Genomic DNA, 22,839 nt, shown 5'->3' with positions numbered 1-22,839 from the left:
AAAACATGACTCTTTTATTTTACATTATGTTAATTTGTCTAAAACTTTGAAATGGGGGACTACGTATAAAAAGTGCTGTAATTACTACTTGGTGAAACCAAAATGTATAAGATTACCCTTAATAATAGCTCTGAGTCTGCACTTTGACCACATGTGGATTGTTTGATTACAAACAGAGAAAATAAAATATTAAATCAGAAAAAAACAGAAAAATGCAGTTGGTTTTAATGTTGTGGCTGATCGGTGTATACTCTAAGGTTCTCATGAACTATACACCCAGCTCAAGGAAAGAGCAAACTGGATGCCAATGGGATGAGCACACAGTGTGCACCCAGTGCTCATGGGAGTTGCAGTAGTATGCAGTATCACCCCAAATTGATTGAATTATTTCAGATGTCTTTTGTAAACTACAATGATTTTTTTTCATAGAAAATGCGACTAAAAAGAAAGAGTGAGTTACACACTACCGAATTCTACCCACATTTGGCAGGTGTTAATGTCAAGCCCTGCATACTAGAATTTGAGCTAAAACTCCTAACCCTAACACTAGCACAGGGGACAGACAACCAAGTATTAACATTTTTCTCCTGTGTTCATGATGTGCTAATATTTTGCAAACGTTAAAAGACTTAACGTTTTATATTGGATGAATGTGAAGAAATGTCAAAACAAATGTATAAATTTGTTGCATTACTCCATTACTCTACAGTTGTGTAATTAAAATAGTGCTTTTTAGAAAGGTAAGATTTTAAACAGTTGAACAAAAGTAACTTATGGAGAACCACAAAACTACCGGTATCAGCATCAGATGATGTTACCCCCAAATAATCGGAAATTGGTATCGGCCATAAATTTTCATATCAGTGGACCCCTATTAAATTTGTTAATTATTATCAAAAATAGCAATTATTAATTAAATAACCAAATTCAATGATAGGCAGAGCAACCTGTTGGATCAACCTTTATCAAATGTAGAACTAGATTAAAAATTTTTTTAAAGTTACAAGAAATATGCCTGTCTGATTTAAAGATGAGGCTCAACTACCTTAAAAAACAAACAAACAAAAAAAAAGCGTTACAGACAAGGACAGGTTAGTCACACACGATATGAATGAAAGAAAATACCAAACCACAGTGTATTTACCCCAAAATAGTCCCAGAAAACATAGATCAAAGTCCAAAAACAAGGCAGCCGAATGTTTTTAAAAACCAGGGATGAAACTACAAAAAGAACTGTAAAATAAATACTTAAGATCCTGCGCACACCAAACAGGCCCAGAAGCAGATCTCGACCCCAGAATCACCACCACAGATGTTGATGTTAACCCCCCTCATCCTCCCCCAAGAAACACTTTCGTCCCCCTGACATTGACTGACTAGATAAAGTCTACATTTATAGTGGTTCTACAAGAAAGGGGGGCATGGCTGAGAGAGAGGGGGGCAACCTGGCTGCACTGATTTGGTGAGGTGTGAAGTGTGGGGATGTGCAGACAGGGTTTTATCTGAAAATGGACAAATTTACATATTAAAGTTTCCTTATGTTGTTGGAAGCAGGGCTAAGCACTATGATATTATTATCAACATATTTATTGTCTTACAATCTTTCCAAGGAGACAAAACATTAATATGTTAGGGGCTAAACCACCTCAGCTTTTAAATCTGTTTTAAAAAAATGGTAGTTTGCTGCTTATCACAAGCTGTGGTATTTTATATACAAATAATTGTCAAATCCCGCCAGCTGCAATGTTGACCTTCAGGTGAAATATTTTCCAAGTCACAAAACCAAATCGTACCACGTTGGTTTCCACTAGAAACTGGAACCACTTCCATACAAATTTAGATCTCAACTATCATGCCTCAACAACTATTATCTATATAGACATTAAGATTTTCTCTCAATTATTTCAATATCACAGATTGTATTCAAAGTTCAACCAAAAAGAACATTCTCTTTGTGTGTCTGTAGCCATGCAGGGCCACTGACCCCCAATGTGCTGTGCTGTCTTCAAGTAATAAAGCAATATATCTTTCAAAAGAGAAAATTCTCCAGGATTCTCCAGTTCTCCAGTCAGAAGACCAAGGATGTTTACTTTGATGTTTGTGGAGCAGCGTAGGGGGACAGAAAACATATATTTCTTTGCTCACACAAATTATATTGTCTGTTTCTCAAAAGTAATAATTAAAAAAAACTACATAACCGAAAGAAGGAATTTCTTTCCAGTACAGAGGGTTGCCTTTCAAGATGACAATACTTCTATACACAGAGAACAAGTAGGTCAATTATGATCCTAGATGGGCTCAATGACCTGTTCTCCTCACAATGCATTCTTCTGCTCTTTTTTTTTTTTTGTTGTTGCCATTTTTCTCCCATTTTTTCTGCCCAATTTAGTCATTATACCAATTCCCCGTGTGAATAACGGTCCTGGGGAGGGTGTAGACTACCACATGCCTCCTCCGACACATGTGGAGTCGCCAGCCGCTTCTTTTCACCTGACAGCAAGGAGTTTCACTGGGAGAGCGTAACGCATGCGGAGGTTCACACTATTTCCCCCAGATCCCCTCCCTGCTGAACAGGCGTCCCGACCAACTAGTAGGAGTCGCTAATGCAACGATCAGGACTCATACCCTCACCGGCTTCCCACCCGCGAACACTGCCAATTATGTTCGTAGGAACGTCTGACCAAGCCGGAAGTACCGCTGCCGGGGATTGAACCCGGGGTCTCTGTGGTGGTAGGCGAGTGATTCTTCTGTTCTTATATTCTTGAAATGAATTGAGGTTCTGAGGACAGGGGAATAAACTCACATTTGGACGGGCGCAGTTATCACAGATGACTTCAGGGTGCTCCTTGCAGAAGTTGGAATTAAATGTGTGCTCCCCAAAATATCCCAGCAGCTGCATCCTCCTACAGTCCATCAGGTTCTCACAGAAGTGTACCATGCTGTGGAGGTTGTTGTAATGGGTCAGTTTCGACAGATGGTTGCCTTCTCTGTCCACTGCAGAGGAGAGAGCCAGAAAGTGGCAGAAAGAAATGGGAGGTAGAGAGAAAAGGGAGTTTTTCCTCAGAAAAAACACTTCTTACTCACAAGCCCATGAATTAAGACCCTTGATTGATTTCACCCTTTGATCGAGTGGCCTTGAAAATGCTATAGCTGTTTTTAACCCTTTACGCACTGCTGGGAACCCTTCTTAGGAAAAGGGCTAAATGTTCCCATATGATTAATGATGAGTAGTTCATACTGAAACTCACATAAAAACCAAGTTAACATTTGAACAGTTAACAAAATGTGTTTGGATGAACAGAAAACCCCAAATTATTCAAGTGTAAAAAATTAAAATTGCTGAGGTGTGATGCACATTCTTCCAGCAGGATATCTATGCAAACATTTTTCCTTGGTTTGCTTCCCTGTAGGTGAGTGCAGTATTAGTTTGATGGAACAAGGCTCCACTTAAATTAGGGGATGATGATGAAGACAGGCCTTGTGCAGTACATACTGCTGATTAGTCTCTTGATGCGAATGACGTCGGTGTAAGAATAGAAGAGCACACACTGGGAGATCTCCCCATCCCGGCCTGCGCGCCCAGATTCTTGGTAGTAACCCTCCACAGACTTAGGGAGGCTGGCGTGGATCACATACCGCACATCTGGCTTATCGATGCCCATGCCAAATGCAATGGTGGCACAGATCACCTGGGAAGAAGGTTGAGAGGCAGACAAAAATCAAGGACAAGGAGACCTAAGCAAGAAATAAAAAACTAAATGTAAGCTGAAACCAGTGTTGTAGTACTCAAGTCCAGGACTTAGCTTCAAGTCTGACTTAAGTCATAATTTGTGACTCACTGGTGGCATGGATTTGTCTCACACTTGGGAACTAAACTGCTATCTGTCAGAGAAGCAATACAGCACTCAATGATGTGCTACGTCTATGTACATTTTGCTACTTCAGTTGCAATTCCCGTCACCCCATTATTAGACTTGCATAGCAGTGGTGGTTGAAAAAATATCCCTGTTAGTATATACACTACATGGCCAAAAGTATGTGGACACATGACATCCAAATTCTGGGCATTAATATGGAGTTGGTCCACCTTTTGCTGCTATAACAATCTCTATTCTTCTGGGAAGGCTTTATACTAGATGTTGAAGCATTGCTGCAGGGATTTGTTTCTATTCAGCCAGAAGAGCATTAGTAACAGGGTTCATACACTTTTTCACCAATGATTTTCAATGACTTTTCCATGACTTCTCCACAACTTTTAACTGAATTTCCATGACCAAAACAAATGACTTTATCTCAGCGGGACGATTTAAAATTATTTATTGTAACAGCTCCAACTACCCTGTACCCTCCAACAGACCCTGAATGGTCTTGATATCTGGGTAGAGGAGCACAAAATGAAACTCAACCCAAAGAAATGTTAAGTTTTACATGTCATCCACATGAGGCATCCACCCGCCCTGCCGACTCTCTCCATTGACCAGAACATCCTGGAAGTCTGTGACACTGTCAAGGTCCTGGGGGTCACCATCCAGAGTAATTTGCATTGGGAAAGTCAGGTGGACCACATGCTGACCTCAGCGAACAGGAAGCTTTTTGCTCTGCGTCGCCTGAAGAAATTTGGTGTCCGAGACCCAGAACTGGTTTCCATCTACACAGGCTACGTACGCCCGGTGCTGGAGTATGCAGTCCTCGTCTGGCACAGTTCTCTGACTACAGACCAGGCTAAAAGGCTGGAAAGCACGCAGAAACGGGCTTGTAAAATCATACTTGCCCAGAGGTACTCAGGGTACCCAGAGGCTCTCTGCACTGTCGGATTGTGCACTCTATCAGAGAGACGCACTCAACTGTGTCTTGGCTTTGCCAGAAAGATGCTAAAGTCCAACTTCAGTGACTGGCTACCCCCTCAGGGAGGAGCTCACAGGTCATCAGACGAGGAACTCAAACAAACTGGCCATCCCAAGATGTCGAACTGAGAGATACAGGAGATCACCAATCCCCTATATGTGCAGACTCCTAAATGACAGCGGATTTTAAATATAAATTTGGGATACGAGATTAGATCTCAGCTTAGATAATTGCAATATTTAAATTTTTTGTCTACTTAGTATTGATGTTTTATTGTAACAGCAAAATAATTCAGTGTTTTTAATGACAACTGTCTTTATGAACCTGTAATAATGCTGAAAGGTCAATAAATAAATAAATAACACTAAGTAAAATTAGGTCTGCATCTGAAACATATGGTGCCTCTCTAAAACAAATAAACACCAGACAGACACACTTAGATACATTCTCTCATATTTTTATTCGAATATATTTAACATTTTTGTCAATGTCTCAAACAGGGCTCGAAATTGCGACCATTTTGGTCTTATATGCTCCTGAAATTAATCTGTGCGACCTCGAAATATAATTGGGAGCATTTGTGCGAGTGCAAATAATTGTTCAGGTGCGACCTTTTTTTTTTTTTTTTCTCCCAGTTGAACGTCTCTTTCTCTGTACATTCGCTAGTTAGTACACTCAGCATGTCCCTTGTGAGCTGACGGTGACCCTTCTAACCAATCGCGAGCTTGACATTCTTACCTTTAATGCTGATTTTAAATTGGTTAATATTAGCCTTCAATCACTCCCTTTCGCTGCACTCCACTGTCACGCGACACAGAGAGCTAACGCGTTAACTAATGTTACCTGAAGACAAAAGTTTATGTTCAATTTATTAGCGTTATCGAAAGCTGAAAAGTTGAAGCGGATGTTTTGTGTAGCGACCCGGTTGGAACACCTCATTTCTCCGATGCAGTTTACTGGCGGTTGATTTAATTAGCGGTATTAATGTGACGAGAAGCGCTTTGTTGTATTTCATAAAAATATTTCATAAAAATATTCTTTCACCACTCAAAAATCGTATTCCGTCATAGCAACAAGATAAACCTGACAATAGCCCTAAGATATGCCAATACAGCAGTGAAAACGCTGCTCACTGAATAACGAAATAAACGAGACTAGGTTTTAAAAAATAATACCATGTCAGTCTACAGTCAATACCTGGGACTAAATATTGAATAAATACACAACCTTACCATTGGTTTTACACGTAGAGATGTCCCTTTTGAGATTGAGTGGTCATATATTATCTTGGACAATCCATTTGTGAAATATACGCGCATTTGTGATACCTGGGTACCTTCCAAAATAGCTATACATAATACCACACGTGTCATTTATGGCGTTGTCGCCCTTTTTAGTACAGTCTGGCTTGATTGACAATTCATTTATTCAGTAGGTGAGAGTATAAGATTTCTAACGATATATAACATGTCTAATTTTGCTTTTGGAATAGCGTTTTATAGGTCAGCGTAACCAAAATTTTTTAATCATCATATTCACTCTGTGGTAGCAGTAAAAGACGCTGTTATTGTTTCTCTGATTTTATTTTATTTTTTAAAATGGACTGACGGTGTGAAGACAGTAGTAGACAGAGCGCGCCAGGTTACAGTTCGCTAACCACAATGTACTGTATGTCTTGTGATTTCAGGTGAGCAACGACGTCTAAATGTGCACAAAAGTGATATTGCATTAGTACAGTGGATTCATAAGAATGCTAAAATGTCAATGATGCTAGTAGAGTGTGTGTATGAGATCGCTAAATGTTAGGAAATACAAGTACATGGCTTATATCATGTAGTCGCTAGCTAATGTCCGTTTGTAATCAGTAATATGTGCTTACGTGTGAATGTCCAGTAAATGTGTGTTTAGCTATGGTGAGAATAATGTGTTTAGCCGAATCTGAGAATTGCAAACTTTATTTTATTGAGAATATATGACAATAGATAATATATGCCTGTGGACAGAGTGGCTGTGACGATGGCAAGATTGTGTTGTGTGGCGCAAAAGCAGTGAACTTTGTATAGGCTCTGTGTAGAGTAGGAGCTCTGTGTGTGGCTGGCCTATCACGGAACGATGTGAACACTGGACACAGCTACCCAATGAGGATTTTCCTTCATTACGAGTACGGATATTGACACATTTTACTCGGATGGTACTTGTGCTCGTGAAAAGTACATTATCCGTACCGGATACTCGTTTCCTCCGAGTATTCGGCTCAACCCTACTCTGTAGTTGTTCGTGAAGTCTTCTTTGGACAGTAGTCACTGACACATCCATGCCTGCCTCTTGAAGTTTCTAATCTGTCGGACAGGTGTTTGGGGATTTTTCTCCACTATGGTGAGAGTTCTTCTGTGGCCTACCATGGGATTACGGATTTCACCAGTGCTCTCTTTCTTTTTAATGACAAACAATTCCAAACAACTGATTCGACAAGTCTAAGGTTTGGCCTATGTCCCTGACTGTTTTTTTCTCTTATTTCTCAGCCTCATAATAGCTTCCTTGACTTTCCTTGTCTTCATGTTGACAAATGCCAATAAGAGACTCCATAAGCAATCAAAAGCCAAAAAAATCAAGACCAGATACTGAAAGCTTTCGTATACCTGCACTAAGGAAGCATCTGAACATGCCTGACTAATCAGAAACACATGTGAAGCCATTTGTCCAAAACATTATAGTGCCCTGAAATGGGGGGCCATGTATATACAGTGCTTAATTTCCACATTGTGAAACCAAAATGTATGAAAATACCCTTTAATGAAAGCTGAGAATCTGTGCTTTAACCACATGTGAATTGTTTGATTACAATCTACAATTGTGGAGGACAGAGCCAAATCAAGAAAAAAACAGTGTCTTTGTCCCAAACATTATGTTGCGCACTCAATGTGCTCCCTCCTTAGCACAATGTTCACATTTCTTAACAAAGGAAAATAGGAACAATCCCAGTTATCTGTTCAACACTCTTTCCAAACTGACAAAGAGTCAGACATTAGTTTATCCATGTGTTCCAGTAACACTGAGCAGCAATTACTAATTTATTGGCAATTTTTTAATTTTTTTGACGGAAAAATGACAAAAATCAGGGTACAATGTTCTTCTACTGCCCCTTTTTATAAGTTCAGTCATCCAATTCTCTGAACAGGAGAAGTGTTTTTTAGGTCTATATTTCCATAGTTGCGCTCTTGGATTAAAGTGCAGACTTTGGTACTATTGATCACCTCCTCCTGCTGGAAAAACGTGAAGACCTTGCACGCCTGCATGGACATGGTCACTCCTGGTTTAGAAAAATTTTTTCAGACCAAGGGCAATTTATGAACATTAAAAATGAATCTTCCACTCAATCTCGGCTTACATATGGAGTATCAAAAGGATCGGTGCTTGGACTGCTCTTTTGTATATATATGCTACCCTGAGGTGTATCTGTGTATCTGCAGCCTGAAGACATTGGGAGATCCACAACTTTCTTTTGCTGAATTTTGAGAAAACGGAGATTGCGGTAGTTGGGCCCAAGTCCCTGAGATGGAAACTACCAGACTATTGATGAAATCTGGGAAGCTCTGTTGGTACTATTGCTGTCATCAAAGATCTGGGAGTTATATTTGATCCAGATCTCGCATACAAAGAACATCTCTATGACTGTTCTGTTTTATCATTTGAGGAATACTACTAAAATGAGAAAAATCCTTCCACAGCATGATGCAGAAAAACCAGTCTACTCTTTTGTTATTTCAATATTAGTCTTGTTTGTAAGGCTCTTTTGTCTGGATGAGAAAATTTCTCTCGGAAAGGTCTCTAACTGATTCAAACTACTGCTGCTGGTATTCTTAACAGAACAAGATTTGATCACATAACTTCAGTGTTAGCTTTGGTCCACTGGCTACCAGTTAAATTCTGGATAGATCATAAGATACTTCTTACCGTTAAAGGCATCACATGGGCTACCCCCTGTGCATGTGAATCATCTCCTTTCTTCCTGTAAGGACTGATAGAATTTAGAATCCTCAGGTTCGCCATTTGAGAAAACCCTTGGGTCTTTTGACCTGGTTGATGCTGAAATTCTCTGTGAGCTTGTGTCACAGCTCAAACCCTCTACCTGCCCCCTTGATCCCATTCGTACCACCCTTTTTAAAACTACTTTTAATTGTCAGGGGATTGTTGGTTGTAATTTCATTGGCTGAGTGGGCTGATGAGCATTCACAACCACTGGAGTTTATGCATACAGTATGACCATGGTTTATGGCTTAAAAACTTTGTGACTTAGTAACAGTGCTGTGTATGTATTTTAGGCTAAAGATATTCAAACTCAGTTATTCACATCTCTGCACATTTCATGTTACCATACATTTCTTTTGGCAAGTCAATTAGGGCATTACTTTGTTCACATCAGAGGACATTTTAAAACAATCGATTAGAGACTGTGGTAGGGTGGGCGTGGTTTTGCGTTGGCTGCAGAGAGAGAGAGTGGGCGGAGCGGCTCTCGGAACTCTGCGCCACAGCTGTTGGGGATTATTAATTAGCACCGATGGTTAATTGTTTGATTGATGGACAATGTGCTGATTACCTCGACAGTGAGCCTGGACGCTTAAAAGCCGTCTATGGAGACAGAAGAGGACGGACTGGAGACGGAGGAAGTGCTGACAGAGAGTCAGCAGCGAATTGTGTTTTGTCCAAACAGAAAGCCGCATGGCGGCCGTAAAAATAAAAAGACGGATTCGCGTCCAGAAATAACTCTCGTCTCTCTCGTCTCTTAACCGAGCAGTGGCACTCAGCCTGCTACAGAGACATATGTATTTCAGCTTTAATTCACTATATCAGAATTCCAGTGGGTCAAACATTTACATACACAAAAGCCGCGTTTCCACAGCAGGAACTTTCCCCAGGAGCTAGGAACCTTTTGAGGAACTCAGTGCATTTCCACCGCAGGGAACATTTAAATTAAGTTTAACTTTATTTTACCCCCAAAAAAGTCCCTGCTCGGGGGGTAGTACTTTCCAAAAGTATAGGAACTTTTGGGGTGGGGCGCAAGCGCTGAACATTTCTGATTGGTCGAGTACTCGCAGCATTTTATTTCAACTGCCATTATTTAAAATCGGCAGCCGCAAACCGAATAATTATTTTCAAAATAATAACTTGATTTCAAACTTTTATTGTTATGCGGCGCAGTAGCCTACTTTTGGTTATAGCCTGCCAACGTCTACAGATGAGAAATTAAGATTGAGTTATATAACGTGTGCTCTTCAGTTCTTTTCTTGCTTTAGCATGAAGTCTGTTTTATAAAATATTAAGCATTCATGCTGGGACAGCATATTACGTACCAAAACATTCAAACGGTTTAATTCGGTTGCTGAATATTTTCATCCGGATTTTCTTTATTAGCCCGTTATAATTAACTCAAAACGCTTGACACAGTTATGTGAGGTAGGCTATGCGGTAGTTCTGTGTAATTTACATTGAAAAGCAAACTGGAAAAAATCACCTTCCGCACTTTTTGTCAGGGTAAAAAGGTAAAAAAGGCAATTATAGTAATCGTCCCTTTTGCTTTTTCAAACTGCCATTATTTTACTCTGCGATTCTTCAATTCCACAAAAAGACCAGGAAGACTAGACATATGGACTCTAATTTATGGTGCATGGCCTCGGATGTCAAGACATGAAAGTGAATGTTCGCATAAATAACATAACATAAATGTGTTTGAGAGGATATATAAAACAGTTACAATCTGTATATTGGCCTGTTATATCCTGTTTGTTGCATAACAACGGTCCAAGTTGAACGTCGGTAGTTTGGAACTACCAACGAGAGTTTTGCTTGACAACGGTAAAATAATATGCCCAAACGGCCGCGGAAGAATATTTCAATTTCAGGTGATTAAGTCGATAAAAATCAATAAATACTAAAGTAACCATATAGTCATTGTTGGTAACCCGTTGTATAAGTGGAATAAACCCCTCCGGGCTGTCCCGTTATTGGAAAATAATGTACTTCGGTGGTAGTATGGAGGTACAGAAGAAATCATACGACAGATGGACCGACGATGACGTTGTTTTTTCATACATCAGCGGGCTAATTTGCCTAATCTTCGCGGGTCTTTAGACCGCGGTGGAAACGCAGACAACAATGGGCTGAAGGAACCATTTAGTTCCTTGAAAAGTAGTTCTTGGGACTAAAAGTTCTGGGTACTTTGGGTGGAAACGTGGCTAAAGTTGACTGTCTCTTTAAACAGTCTGGAAGATGCCAGAAATTAATGTAACGCAGGGATTAAAGCAAAAAAAAATAATTTCTGACTGAAAATTGTTTTCCAGGCCAAGTCATACTTCCCCATCTACAATTTGTAAAACAAGTTACAGACGATTTTGTCCTCTAAAGTTAAAATCATATTTTTAAAGAGGATTTATGATTTAATCATTTCTAAATTTTCGCCATGGCTATTTTTTTTGTCAACAAAAAGGTTGACAAAATAATAACGATGATAATATCAGTCTCTGCGCTGAACCGATGTCTGACCATTGTCATCTGGTCTAGCCACCGCTTTTTCTATATTAAAAAAAAAAAAAGAAAAGCGGACAGTGTGTACACACCCTTAGCCTGCATGAATATTTGCGTTTGGGTCATTAACTGTCTGTTTACCTTTCAAATAGCCTACGTTCTACATCTCACGATTTCATACAGCCGCCGGGATCACGGTGTCCTGGACACCAAATAGCCTATTTAAAACTAGAACCGCGGCAAAGTTGATCGGCGGATTACCGCGGGAGTGCGTCAAAGTGACGCTTTTATTTTTAAATGAAAACAAAAAGTCATGTATGTGTATTTAATTTTGAAAATCAGTACGGGGTTAATTTAAGGCAGGTCTTTATAATCATAGGTATATTTGAACTGTGTTTTCGTTAGTATAATAATGCGTTTTCTTATTTTGATTGACAGTGCCACGAATAGAGCCTTGCTTAAAAGATTAATCTGTCAGTAAATCCAAAGTGTAACTTCATCGAAAAGACACGATACTAAGCTTTATCTACATATACAAATCTTTGCTGACCTGACAGTGATTTATATTTTCTGAAGCATTAAAATACTGTTGTCCGGGCCATTGTGAGCCCGGCGGCTGTATAGCCTACGGGACACCGTGAGTTTGCGCTACTGTCAGACACGCACCCATTCTCTCTCGCTCACACACACACACACACAAAGCAGTAGCCTAACCTCACACAATGTAGCCTACATACAACGACATGACAAAACCCTTCAAAACCCTTATGTCCCACTATAATGGCCACCCATTAAAAGTCTATCTGCATGTTATTTTCTTTTAATAATAACGTGTTATACTTGTTCCATTACTCTTGAATTATGCTATGCATTGTGTGCGCTATCAGTTGATTATATTGTATAATACGTATAGGACTGTATAGACGTCCTTACAGGCCAAGTGCGAGGGGAAACTAGTGTGCGCATGCAGGTGAACACTGCGTTTGGGCTCATTTAATTGTAAAACTGTCACAATTCTTAGCTGCCGGAGGAAACTTTCCTTGTGGAATCTTTTCGGTCAGAAGATGTGGGTGGTTGCTAAAGGATTGCTTTCTTCTCGTTCGTCGGAGTGGTGAGATTGCAGGTTGCTCCTTTTTGAACCGCAGCTTCTCGCTCCTTCTTCGTCACAAACTTTGATTGCAATCTTGATTAACTTTATTTGAATTTTAACTATTTCTATTGCCTGCCGAACATTAAGACTCTCGTAATTTGCGGGTTTTGGGGTATTTTGTCATGTTTATAAATGTATATTTTGGTGTTAATCTAACGTCGGCTTCTGTGTAGACTAAAGTTGAATGTGCGCGCATCCGCCGAGATGTGATTAATTGATTAGCCTACTTCAATACACCGTGGGGCTATATTATCGTCTCCGATTGTTTCGTTATTATACATATTATTGTTATATTGTCAAGAAAGGAAGTGTATGATTTTCAGTTTGTGGCTTTAATTAGTAGCCTAAGAGAAGGCCCAGTCTTCCAGCAGCGTAACACCCCCCTCCCTCGCTCTTTTTTCCCTTCGGATCTACACTGATCTCATACATGGCCTCACTGGAATCCAATTGACGGAAATCCGTTGTAGCGACAGAGAACTTCAATCCCTGTGTAACGGCTTTTTAGAAGCTTCTGATTGGCCACCTGTCATAATTAGGAATTAATTGGGAGTTAATTGGCACATGTGGCTGAATTTAAGGGGCTACCTTTAAAGGCCACTGCCTTTTTGCCCTTGATACCATGGGAAAATCCAAGCAACTCAGCCTAGAAAAAAAATCCAGTTCCTCCTTAGGAGCAATTTCCAAACAACTGAAGGTACCATGAGCATTTGTACTGTATGCAAACACAAAAATATTGGGACCACACAGACACAGCATCATTCAGGAAGGAGGCCCACAAACCTGACTGAGTTATACCAGTTCTGTCAGGAGGAATGGGCAAAAAATCCGGCAAAGTATTGTGAGAAGCTTGTGGAAGGCTACCCCAAGCGTTTGATTCAAGTTAAGCAATTAAAAGGCAATGCCACCAAATAATAACAAAGTGTATGTAAACATTTAGCCTCGCGAGCCAGTCTCTTTTTTCACTTCGTTCAACAGAGCCTGGCTGATGCCTTGACGTTCTAGGCACAAACGAAGGAGGCAACCTTTCCGGGATAATTGTATTTTCCCAAGCAATCAGAGTGTTTTGGCCAGGCATGGTCTGAAACGTGCACCAGAAAACATTACCGGAGGCAAACTTTTCCACAGACCCGCATCAGTTCACCACTATTTGGGGAAAATGATTGTATTGATTGTAACAGGCAAACAATCAAAATCATTGCTTCTTCTGGCCATCTTTCTGAGTATTTATTTGTTGGCAAACTGCATACCGTAGGCCACGCTTGAAAAATTAAAATTTTGCCAAATCCTGTAGGCAAGCAAGCAAGTAGATCTCTGTTCAACGACAGCGAATCCAAACATACGCGGTGAAGGTCCTTCAACGAAGTCACGCCATATATTTTGCAAGTCTGTGATATAACAGAATTAAAATCTTCGAATATGTCCATAATTCTGTTTTTAGCAGATAATTTTGGTTAGCTCGATAGCTTTGTCTGTTTCGCTGATACGTTTCAGTCGGGACTTAGATTGCAGCACACACGGAACAGAGGGAGTACCGGCACACTGAGATAGACAGTTCATCCAGACTAGTAAACATCTGACCCACTAAAAATCTGATATGGTACATAAAAGCTGAAATAAATCTGTCTCTTAGCTATTATTTTGAAATGACCTCTTATGGAAATAAAGTAGATACCCTAATTGGCTTGATACAGGAAATGCATGGTAACATGAAATGTGTGGAGTTGTGAAAAATTGAGTTTGAATGTCTTCAGCCTAGGTGTATGTAAACTTTTGACCTCAACTGTATATATAACTTTTTTCTAGATTGGGTGGGTTCCAGGCTCTGTTTGGGCAGGTTCACCGTTTTCAAATCTGGCAACACTGCTGTAGAACCTAATATACAGTACGGGCCGAAGCACACACTCAACAGTGTTGCTGAGTTTCACAAAAAGTACTAGGGATTAACATGACAAAGTGTAATCACTGCACAACAATAATTTCATCCAAGGGAGGAATTTCATTGAACACGGCGAAGCATGGCATAATGCGCAATAAAGCATAAAGAATGCACAGTTTTCGATGTCCCCAGTCAAAGTCATAATGACCCAGAATCAGTTAATGCTAGTTTTACGGCATCAAACTCAGGTAAAAACAAAAACAAATGTAAAACAGTGAACATCCAAGTTATGCATGGTAAGATAGAGAATAGCTATACTCTGTTTCTACTAAATGTATGTCACTGAGCGGGGACCAAGTTTATTGTGAAGGGATTACTTTGCTTTTCAGAAGTCGTAAATATTTTTGTTGAGCATTCTTCAAAGCAAGAGGACACATTTATTTTTATTTATTTAATTTCACTTTGTTCTACTTTTTCACTAAAATGACACTACTTTTTATGACATTCTAAATCTGCGTAAAGGTGGTTTTTGCGTACAAAGCATTTTGGTTTCTTTTTGTACTCAAACAATATGACAAGAATTGGAAATGGGATTCGATAAGAATCGGAATCGATAAGCAGGATCAGATTGGTAATCGGAATTGATAAAATCTAAACGATACGCAACCTTAATTGTCTGACCATATCACTCCCTTCCACATCTATGTAGACCAGTGCCAATGGTCTTTGCACCACTGAACTCTCAAATGTGCATTCGTCTTTGTAATGAGGGGTTCATGCTCAGCAATCCTACTATAATATCCCTCCCTATGTAGTTGCATATGAACTGTTCTTGCTGACACAGTCTGATCACATCCTACATTGACATTCTCAGTCACCTGAGGAAGAGCTGCTCTTCTGTTTTTCCTTACATATCGCAGTAATCTACAAGAATCAGGATCATTGAACATGTGCTTTCCACCCCAATTTCTGACCCTATTAACTGATGTCTTTCCGATAGATCTGAATTTAGATGTCACTTTAGTCACTGTTGCTATTAAAACACGAGCCAGTTGAGTAGTCTTTGTGACTAAAGTTCCTGCCATCTGTGCCCCATTAATGAACCGTCTTTCAAAATCACCAAGATTCCCTCTTGCCATCTTGATCCAAAATCGAGGTCAACTGGGTCTGCTCAGTATTTTTATACATGCCACAGAGCATGATAGGATTTTAACTGCTTAATTGTATCATACAGTACACCTGCATGGAAGCATTTGCATTCACTATGTTTCTCTACTCATTTACTCAGGATTTGCCTTCAATTTGTCACCTGTCTGTATGTTAGCCAGTCTCAAATCTCTGGCTACCTCAAGCCAGTAGGCTATAGGCAGTAGTGCTGGGGAAATCCAGGAAACAACTAACATATACACTGGGCTGTCTGGGTAACCAAAACTCCGCTTCTACCTTATCATCTTACATTTAAAACCTTTAGGACTACATTTTTACTCAGAATTTGACATTAACACAGATCATGAAAGCAAAGACGTTTTGAGTAAAATAAGATGAAACAAAATACATTAGCTCGTAGCCACAAAAGCAGCTGATGCAATTGTGTGACTAGTAGGTGACAAGCTGGCCAGCCTTCAAACGATGCAGTACTCCAGTGCTACCTTGTCATCTTACATTTAAAAGTTTCAAAACTATATTTTACAATGAAATTGACATTGAGACATATAAATCATGAAACCCAAGAAAATAGAAGTAGTCACTATGTGTGACTGGTGACAAACTGCATTAGGTTTAAGCTGCCTGGGGTATGTCTGAACTTTAGACTGGCTAGCAATCCCAGCAAGCTAGCATGCTATATCAAAACTATGCAATCTGTTAGTCATTAAAAGACTTTACGATTAGTCTACATACATTTGAAACGAAGAGAGGGTAATTTTGAGTGTTAACCTGAAATATGTCACTCAAGCTTTCTTGCAACCACCTAAGAAAAACCTGTTTTACTTTTCACCCTGCTTTCCCCAACTAAGTTTAAAGCAACCGGTGTTGAAGCAAGGCACATACAGTTGATCTACATACTCTGATATGAATCAACCACTGGGAACAGGGTGACACCATGACATCCTTTGACTGACAGCACCCACATTATCATATGGATGAAGAAATACAGAAATAAATAAGGAAAAAATATATAAAGAATTAAATTAATCAAGAAATTAATAAATGCGGAAATATATACAGAAATTAATCAAGTTAAATAAATTCCCATTTACGTCAGATTTTATTTAATTTATTTCTGAGTACATTCATTTTTTAAATTTTTCTTGTATTTATATTTATTTATTAATTAATTCATTTATTTATTTATAATTTTGGCATTTTTGACCTGACCTCCAGTTTTTACGGGCAAGCTAATTTGGAATTGCCTATGCATTATGCCTTCTCTGGATGCAGAAAAACCAATTAGCTTTTTTTCCAAAAAATGGAGAGATCCACAAGAAATGGGCCTCATTTCTGACCCAAAGGCACAGTAATATTGCAATAACCCCATTAGTTAATATTTGTAGAACCCATTTTTGTAAGGAGGACTTCAACAACTATCGACAAAAACGAGGCTTTCCTAAAAAGCTAGCGCAGGTGCATGATGCATTGTCCTCCCTCCCTTCAACTCCCTCCCAACTGTTGCTGCTAGTGTGACAGATCGGTAAGTACTCTCAAATCAAATAAAATAAAATCTCTTGCATCCAGCATTCAGAGTGCTGAAAATTATACGAAAGAACTGATCTGTTAAAACCGCTGAGTTCTGAAAAACATTTTATTTAATCCTCACTTCGCCGACAAGAGGCTCAGAGAGAGAAGCTGGTGAGTAAACTGTAGTTACTAGTACTCAGTCCAAGGCACCAGGCAAAAAAATCTAGTTGTCATTCTGGACTCTAATCTGAATTTAGATGCATTAGGAGTTAACACTTAAACAACACTTAAAAAACATTTCAAGAATACAGCCATTTCTCTCTCAGGTCAACACTTTGAGATTAATCCATGCTTTTATCACTAGCAGGCTTGATTATTGTAACACCATCCTCTCTGGCATACCTAGAAAAGTTTACTCCAACTAAAACAAAACGGCCGCATGTGCTTTAAGTCCAGAAGGAGAGTACATATTACACTTATTGTAAAGTCCCTGGACTGGTTGCCAATCTGTTTTAGAACTGACTTTAAGATTTTTTTTTTTTTTTTTAATGATTTATAAATTCTTAATCGGCTTTGTACCTGACTACTGTACTGTGCAAGTCAGAAACCACCCATTTGTTTATTCAAATTCCAGTCAAATCAGCCATTGCTATTTTTTTCCAGTGTCCGGCAGTATTTGTGTACTCTTTCTTTTGTGCGCCCCATGCACCCTACTACCACTAAAAGTGTTAGAACCATTTGCCTTCAAAAGTGAATAATATTCAAACAAAAAACTACCCAAACACACCTTAGCTGCCTTGCAGATCTTTGTCACATGCATCTAAATGGCTAAAGGAAAGACTTCTGATTAGATATAAGATCATTCAACTTAATAAGGAAGGTAAAAGTCAAAGAAAAATAAGTGAAAAGCAAGAGTTTCCAAAACTGGAGCTCAAAAGATGGAGAAAATGGGACTCCTAACAACCGTGCAAAAACTAGTAGACCACCAAAACTGTCACCATTACATTGACAGTACTTAAAGATTTTAGCTTTGAAGGGAAAGGGAAGGGAAAACAAGACCAGGTTAAAACCTAGTATATGGCTGGACCTAACAGTGTTTCCTCTAGGATTTTTTTCAGCAGCGGGAGGAAAGGGTTTTGTTGTATCTGGGTGGTGTGTGCGTGCCGCTGGCATCGGAGTGAATATCAATAGGTCATTTAAAAATATGAAATAAAATGAAACTTGACTGCAAAACATACTTTAGAACATATTTACTGACATCTATTTATTCATACATAATGGCTCTTTGACCCACTACTTAAAGAGGGCACTGTAAATTAGCCTCAGTGACAAAGTTTACAGCCTGGCTGAGAGCCATGGGTGGAACCTTGTCTAGTCTACCCATTTAGGGTCCCAGCCTGATAGTATGTGCTTAGTCTTCATTTTCTTTCCTCTCTCCTGTCATCCTCCACTCTCCTCTCCACTCATCTCTTTCTGCCCTCTCTCCTGCTTCACTCGGCTCTTCTGCTCCACTCGCCTCCACTAGTCCTGCCTGTATGCTTGTCTAATAAGGTTACATTTGAGAATGAGTAAGGTTAGATAATTCTCTCACATCACAAATATTTGATCACGCAACCAGTAAGAACATTAAAATATTGTCGTAGCCACTAAAATATGCCAATACAGCAGTGAAAACGCTGCTCACTGAATAACGAAATAAACGAGACAAAGTTTTTAAAAATGATACCATGTCATTCTACAGTCAATATCTGGGACTAAAACATTGAATAAATAAACAATCTTACCATTGGTTTTACGCGTAGAGATGTCCCTTTTGCGAATGAGTGGTCATATATTGTCTTGGACAATCCGTTTGTGAAAAATACGCGCATCTGTCACGCCTGGGTCGGCTATCTTCATAAATAGCTGTGCGTAATACCACACTTGTTGCTTATGGCGTTGTCGCCCTTTTTAGTACAATTTGGGTTGACTGACAATTCATTTAATCAGTAGGTGAGAGTATAAGCTTTCTAATGATGTATAACATGTCTGATTTTGCTTTTGGAATAGCGTTTTATAGGTCAGTGTAACCAAAATTTTTTAATCATCAACTGAAAATTTGCTTATCTGCCAATGTCTAAATAAATAATACGGTAGGCTACTCTGCGCGCGAGTTGATATTTCGTCTTTTGTTTCGTTTTTTTCTCCATGTCGTATTTATTATTTTAAATGTGTATTTATGTGTTATTATACCATCTGTCTCCGAGGCGCTCTGAAGTGTGCATTCTCTGATAAGATGAGCAATGGATTGGAATATGTGTCTGACGCCTATTTTAGTTGCAGCGCGGAAGCAGTGCAGCACTACATGCACGCCGGACCATCTAAATGCTGTTTTATACTTTTGCGTAGTCTGCATGGTTTCCGTTGTGTGCGGCACTCGCCAAGGGCCAAATCATTTGTGCGGCATATTGCACAGGTTGCGCAGGCCACGTAAATAGATTTTGTTACTGACCATTATAGTTCAAAAGACAACACCTTCATTCATATTTCCAAACTTACAATACACTGCATCAGTAACCACAAAAATGCTCAGCTAGATGTAACTTGTTGCAACGAAGACATTCACCTGACAAAAGCGCTTTTAGTCGCATATTTAACGTTGCCTATCGGTTTTGTGAATCAACTGTTATGACCTGTTAGTCAGTGCCGTATGCCAGTGACTTCATGTCAGCAGTCAACCAATCATCTTCTTGCAGGCACTGGTTACTAACTACCCGCTTTTAATTTCTTGAGGAGGTCTGTGTCTTCAACGCGCCCGTGGTCTGCAACCGTCGCAAATGCCGCACATTGCGCACACCCCCTACACAGACCCATTTTTACGTGTACTATGCAGAAGTATAAAACAGCCTTTAGTGTTACGACATAGTAAAGGCCTTTACGCCTAGCGGCTAGGAGACATCCATGGCGATGCAGTAGATATGTTGGGTGAAGGTATATGATCATGAGGACAAAACCATTTAAAAATCACTCCATACGGGGCGCACTTGTGCCAATGCTTGGACCCCTCCCAACGCCGCTTGCGGCTTTAATTTCAAACTGCTTTCCGAACGGCTATTTTGTGTCCTGCGATTTGGGTTACAACTGTGAATATGTACGGATTCCTGGACGTGCCGATAGCGACCACCCTTTCTAATATTAACCTCAAATATGCACGACAGGAGAATTATACAGTATTCTAGCAAATTTGGGCCACCGATGACTTATTTGCCAGCACTGAAAGAAATCGCTAAAGTACTGAAAAAATAACCACTGGAAGATAACAAGGACATTTTTTCCTACATAACTAGGTAGGCTATAGGTTGTTACCGATATTTTGCCTATGTCATTTAGTTGCAAATCTGTTTACGTGACCTAGCTAACATTAGCTGGAACATTATTCCACGATATATTATTAATATTAATAATTAGTTGGCCATGAACATCAAAAGAGAATACATTGCGAATGTTTACTTAAACTGTAAAATCTATCTAACTTAACGTTAGCTAGTTAAATCTACCTTTTTTCTTGTACTCCGGTAACGTAATCCTATCCTCTACCCTGTTTGTCATTGCCTGAGGAGAAAATGCTGTACTCGCCCTGTTGTTTATTTAGTTGTCATGACACACGTGATCCGGCAGACCAATGGTGTAACTTCATCACATAGTCACTCAGTCACGGACATTCGCGTTTGTAGGGCTGGCCCCGCTGTTGCGGTCCAGCCAAAAAAATAATAATAATCAAGCTCCACACTTGCTTCAGATCCGAAGAAATCCACAGGTGTTTCTGTCAATCCTTCCACTCTGAAAAGACAACTCAATGCTATTGGTCTGAAAGGATGTATAGCTGTCAAAAACCCAATACTGAAAAAAGGAAACAAGAGAACATTTGCACCAGTACACTGAAACAGTACACCCAAGATGTTGTCAGCAGCTTTAAGTTCCTCGGTGTGCACATCCTGGTCACTACACACAGGCACCATGGTCAAGAAAGCTCGTCAGCGGCTCTATTTCCTGAGGAGACTGAGGAAGTTTGGTATGAATGCCAGCATCCTCACAAACTTCTACAGGTGCACTATCTAGAGCTTGCTGATGGGCTGCATCACGGTCTGGTACGGGAACTGCTCTGCTCACAGTCGCAAATCACTACAGAGAGTGGTGGAGGCGGCACAGCACATCATTGGCAACAGACTCCCGACCATTCAGGATATCTTCCACCAGCGGTGCCTGCGGAAGGCACACAGCATCATCAAGGATCACAGTCACCCAGCATGCAGACTGTTCTCCTTGTTACCGTCTGGCAGACGACACAAGAGCATGGCCGCACGTACCACCAGACATAAGGACAGTTTTTGCCACCAGGCCATCATGCTTTGCAACTCACATATCTAAGTATTCCACATTGCATATTTGCTTACCTGCTCTGCTGTTGAGCCAGGAATATCAATCATGACTGCTGCTATTAAACCAGGACTGCTACATATCCAATGTGCAATAATATTGTAATATTGTATACACTCATCAGTTTACTTTTATACATAAATCCTCATTTTCATTTAAGTTTATAGTGTTATATCATGTATATCGTGTTATATATTATTTATACCTCACCCCATCTTTTTAAATTTTATTTTATATTCTATATTTTATGACTAGTGCTCTTATTGCTGAGCTGACCTGTTTTCTTGTCCAGCACATTTCATTGTACTGTTGACCCTGTGTTAACCTACATATGACTAATAAAACTGAACTGAACTGATGTTGAGTAAGGTTTTATAGACTAATGAGTCTAAATGTAAAAAGTAAAAAAAGGCAGTACATATGCCACCAAAGCAACGGAATAATCTCAGAACCATGTCTACAACCATCAAACAAGTATGGTGGAGGATCAGTGCAAGTTTGGGGTTGTATAACATCTGAAGTTAGTGATTGGGTTTTGATTGAAGACATCATGAATGCTGATAAATACAAATAAATTTTAAAAGATCAGACAATACCTGCTGGACAACGTTTGACTGGGAGAAAATGGATTCTCCTGAAAGAAAATTACCCTAAGCACACTGCTAAGAAGATCAGCTGCTGGTGTTCCCAGAACAATGGACTGGCCACCCCAGAGTCCAGACCTCAACATCACTGAATGTGTTTGGGATTACTTGGACTGAAAATGCAACCAACTTCTCACACTGAACTTTGGAGGCGCTTACAAAAAGCAAAGCATTTGAGTAGTTCTAGCTTCATTAGTACACGATGCACTACAACAGCACTAAATACTGAGTTTCTAAGTGCCACAATTGTAGCATAGGTCGTGCATTTAACAACAACCCCTCCCTGCAGTCTCATTGGCAACTATACCCCCAAGCATGACACACTGAACAAGACCATTTATCTGGGAGTTCATAAAAATATTCTTACAACACCAAAATTTCTTATTCCGTCAAAAATGTGTATTCCGTCACAGCAACAAGATAAAGCCAACAATAATCCGAAGGTATGCCAATACACTGAATAGAGAAATAAAAAAGATGAATTCTTGTTTAATTATACCATGTCATTCTACTATCAATTTCTGCAACAAAATGTGGAATAAATATAAATAATGACGAGAACAGGCCTTCAGCCCAACAATGCTCGTCATTTTCCTAACTAAATTAGTGCTCTGATTACCTACCGACTAGACAGTATCTAACACTGTACCAAGCCTAGTCTTCAAAATCCCCAGAGTTTCTGCCTCTACTACGTGGCCTGGAAGGCTATT

At 39.7% G+C, this 22,839-nt stretch overlaps 1 protein-coding gene across 3 annotated transcripts in view; it reads right to left on the bottom strand.

Moving 5' to 3' along the window:
• Positions 1–22,839, bottom strand: part of blm (BLM RecQ like helicase) — a 144,355-nt gene that overhangs the window by 38,466 nt on the left and 83,050 nt on the right. For all 3 annotated transcript variants that reach the window (XM_064335637.1, XM_064335638.1, XM_064335639.1), the window contains 2 exons: positions 3,494–3,689; positions 2,804–2,994 (listed from right to left, as the gene is read on the bottom strand). In XM_064335637.1, the coding sequence (XP_064191707.1) occupies positions 2,804–2,994; positions 3,494–3,689 (387 nt within the window). The remainder of the gene's footprint in view (positions 1–2,803; positions 2,995–3,493; positions 3,690–22,839) is intronic.

The sequence above is a fragment of the Anguilla rostrata genome, chromosome 5 (genome assembly GCF_018555375.3).
Source record: "Anguilla rostrata isolate EN2019 chromosome 5, ASM1855537v3, whole genome shotgun sequence".
Classification (NCBI taxonomy): Eukaryota; Metazoa; Chordata; class Actinopteri; order Anguilliformes; family Anguillidae; genus Anguilla; species Anguilla rostrata.
This window is presented reverse-complemented; position numbering and strand designations above follow the sequence as displayed.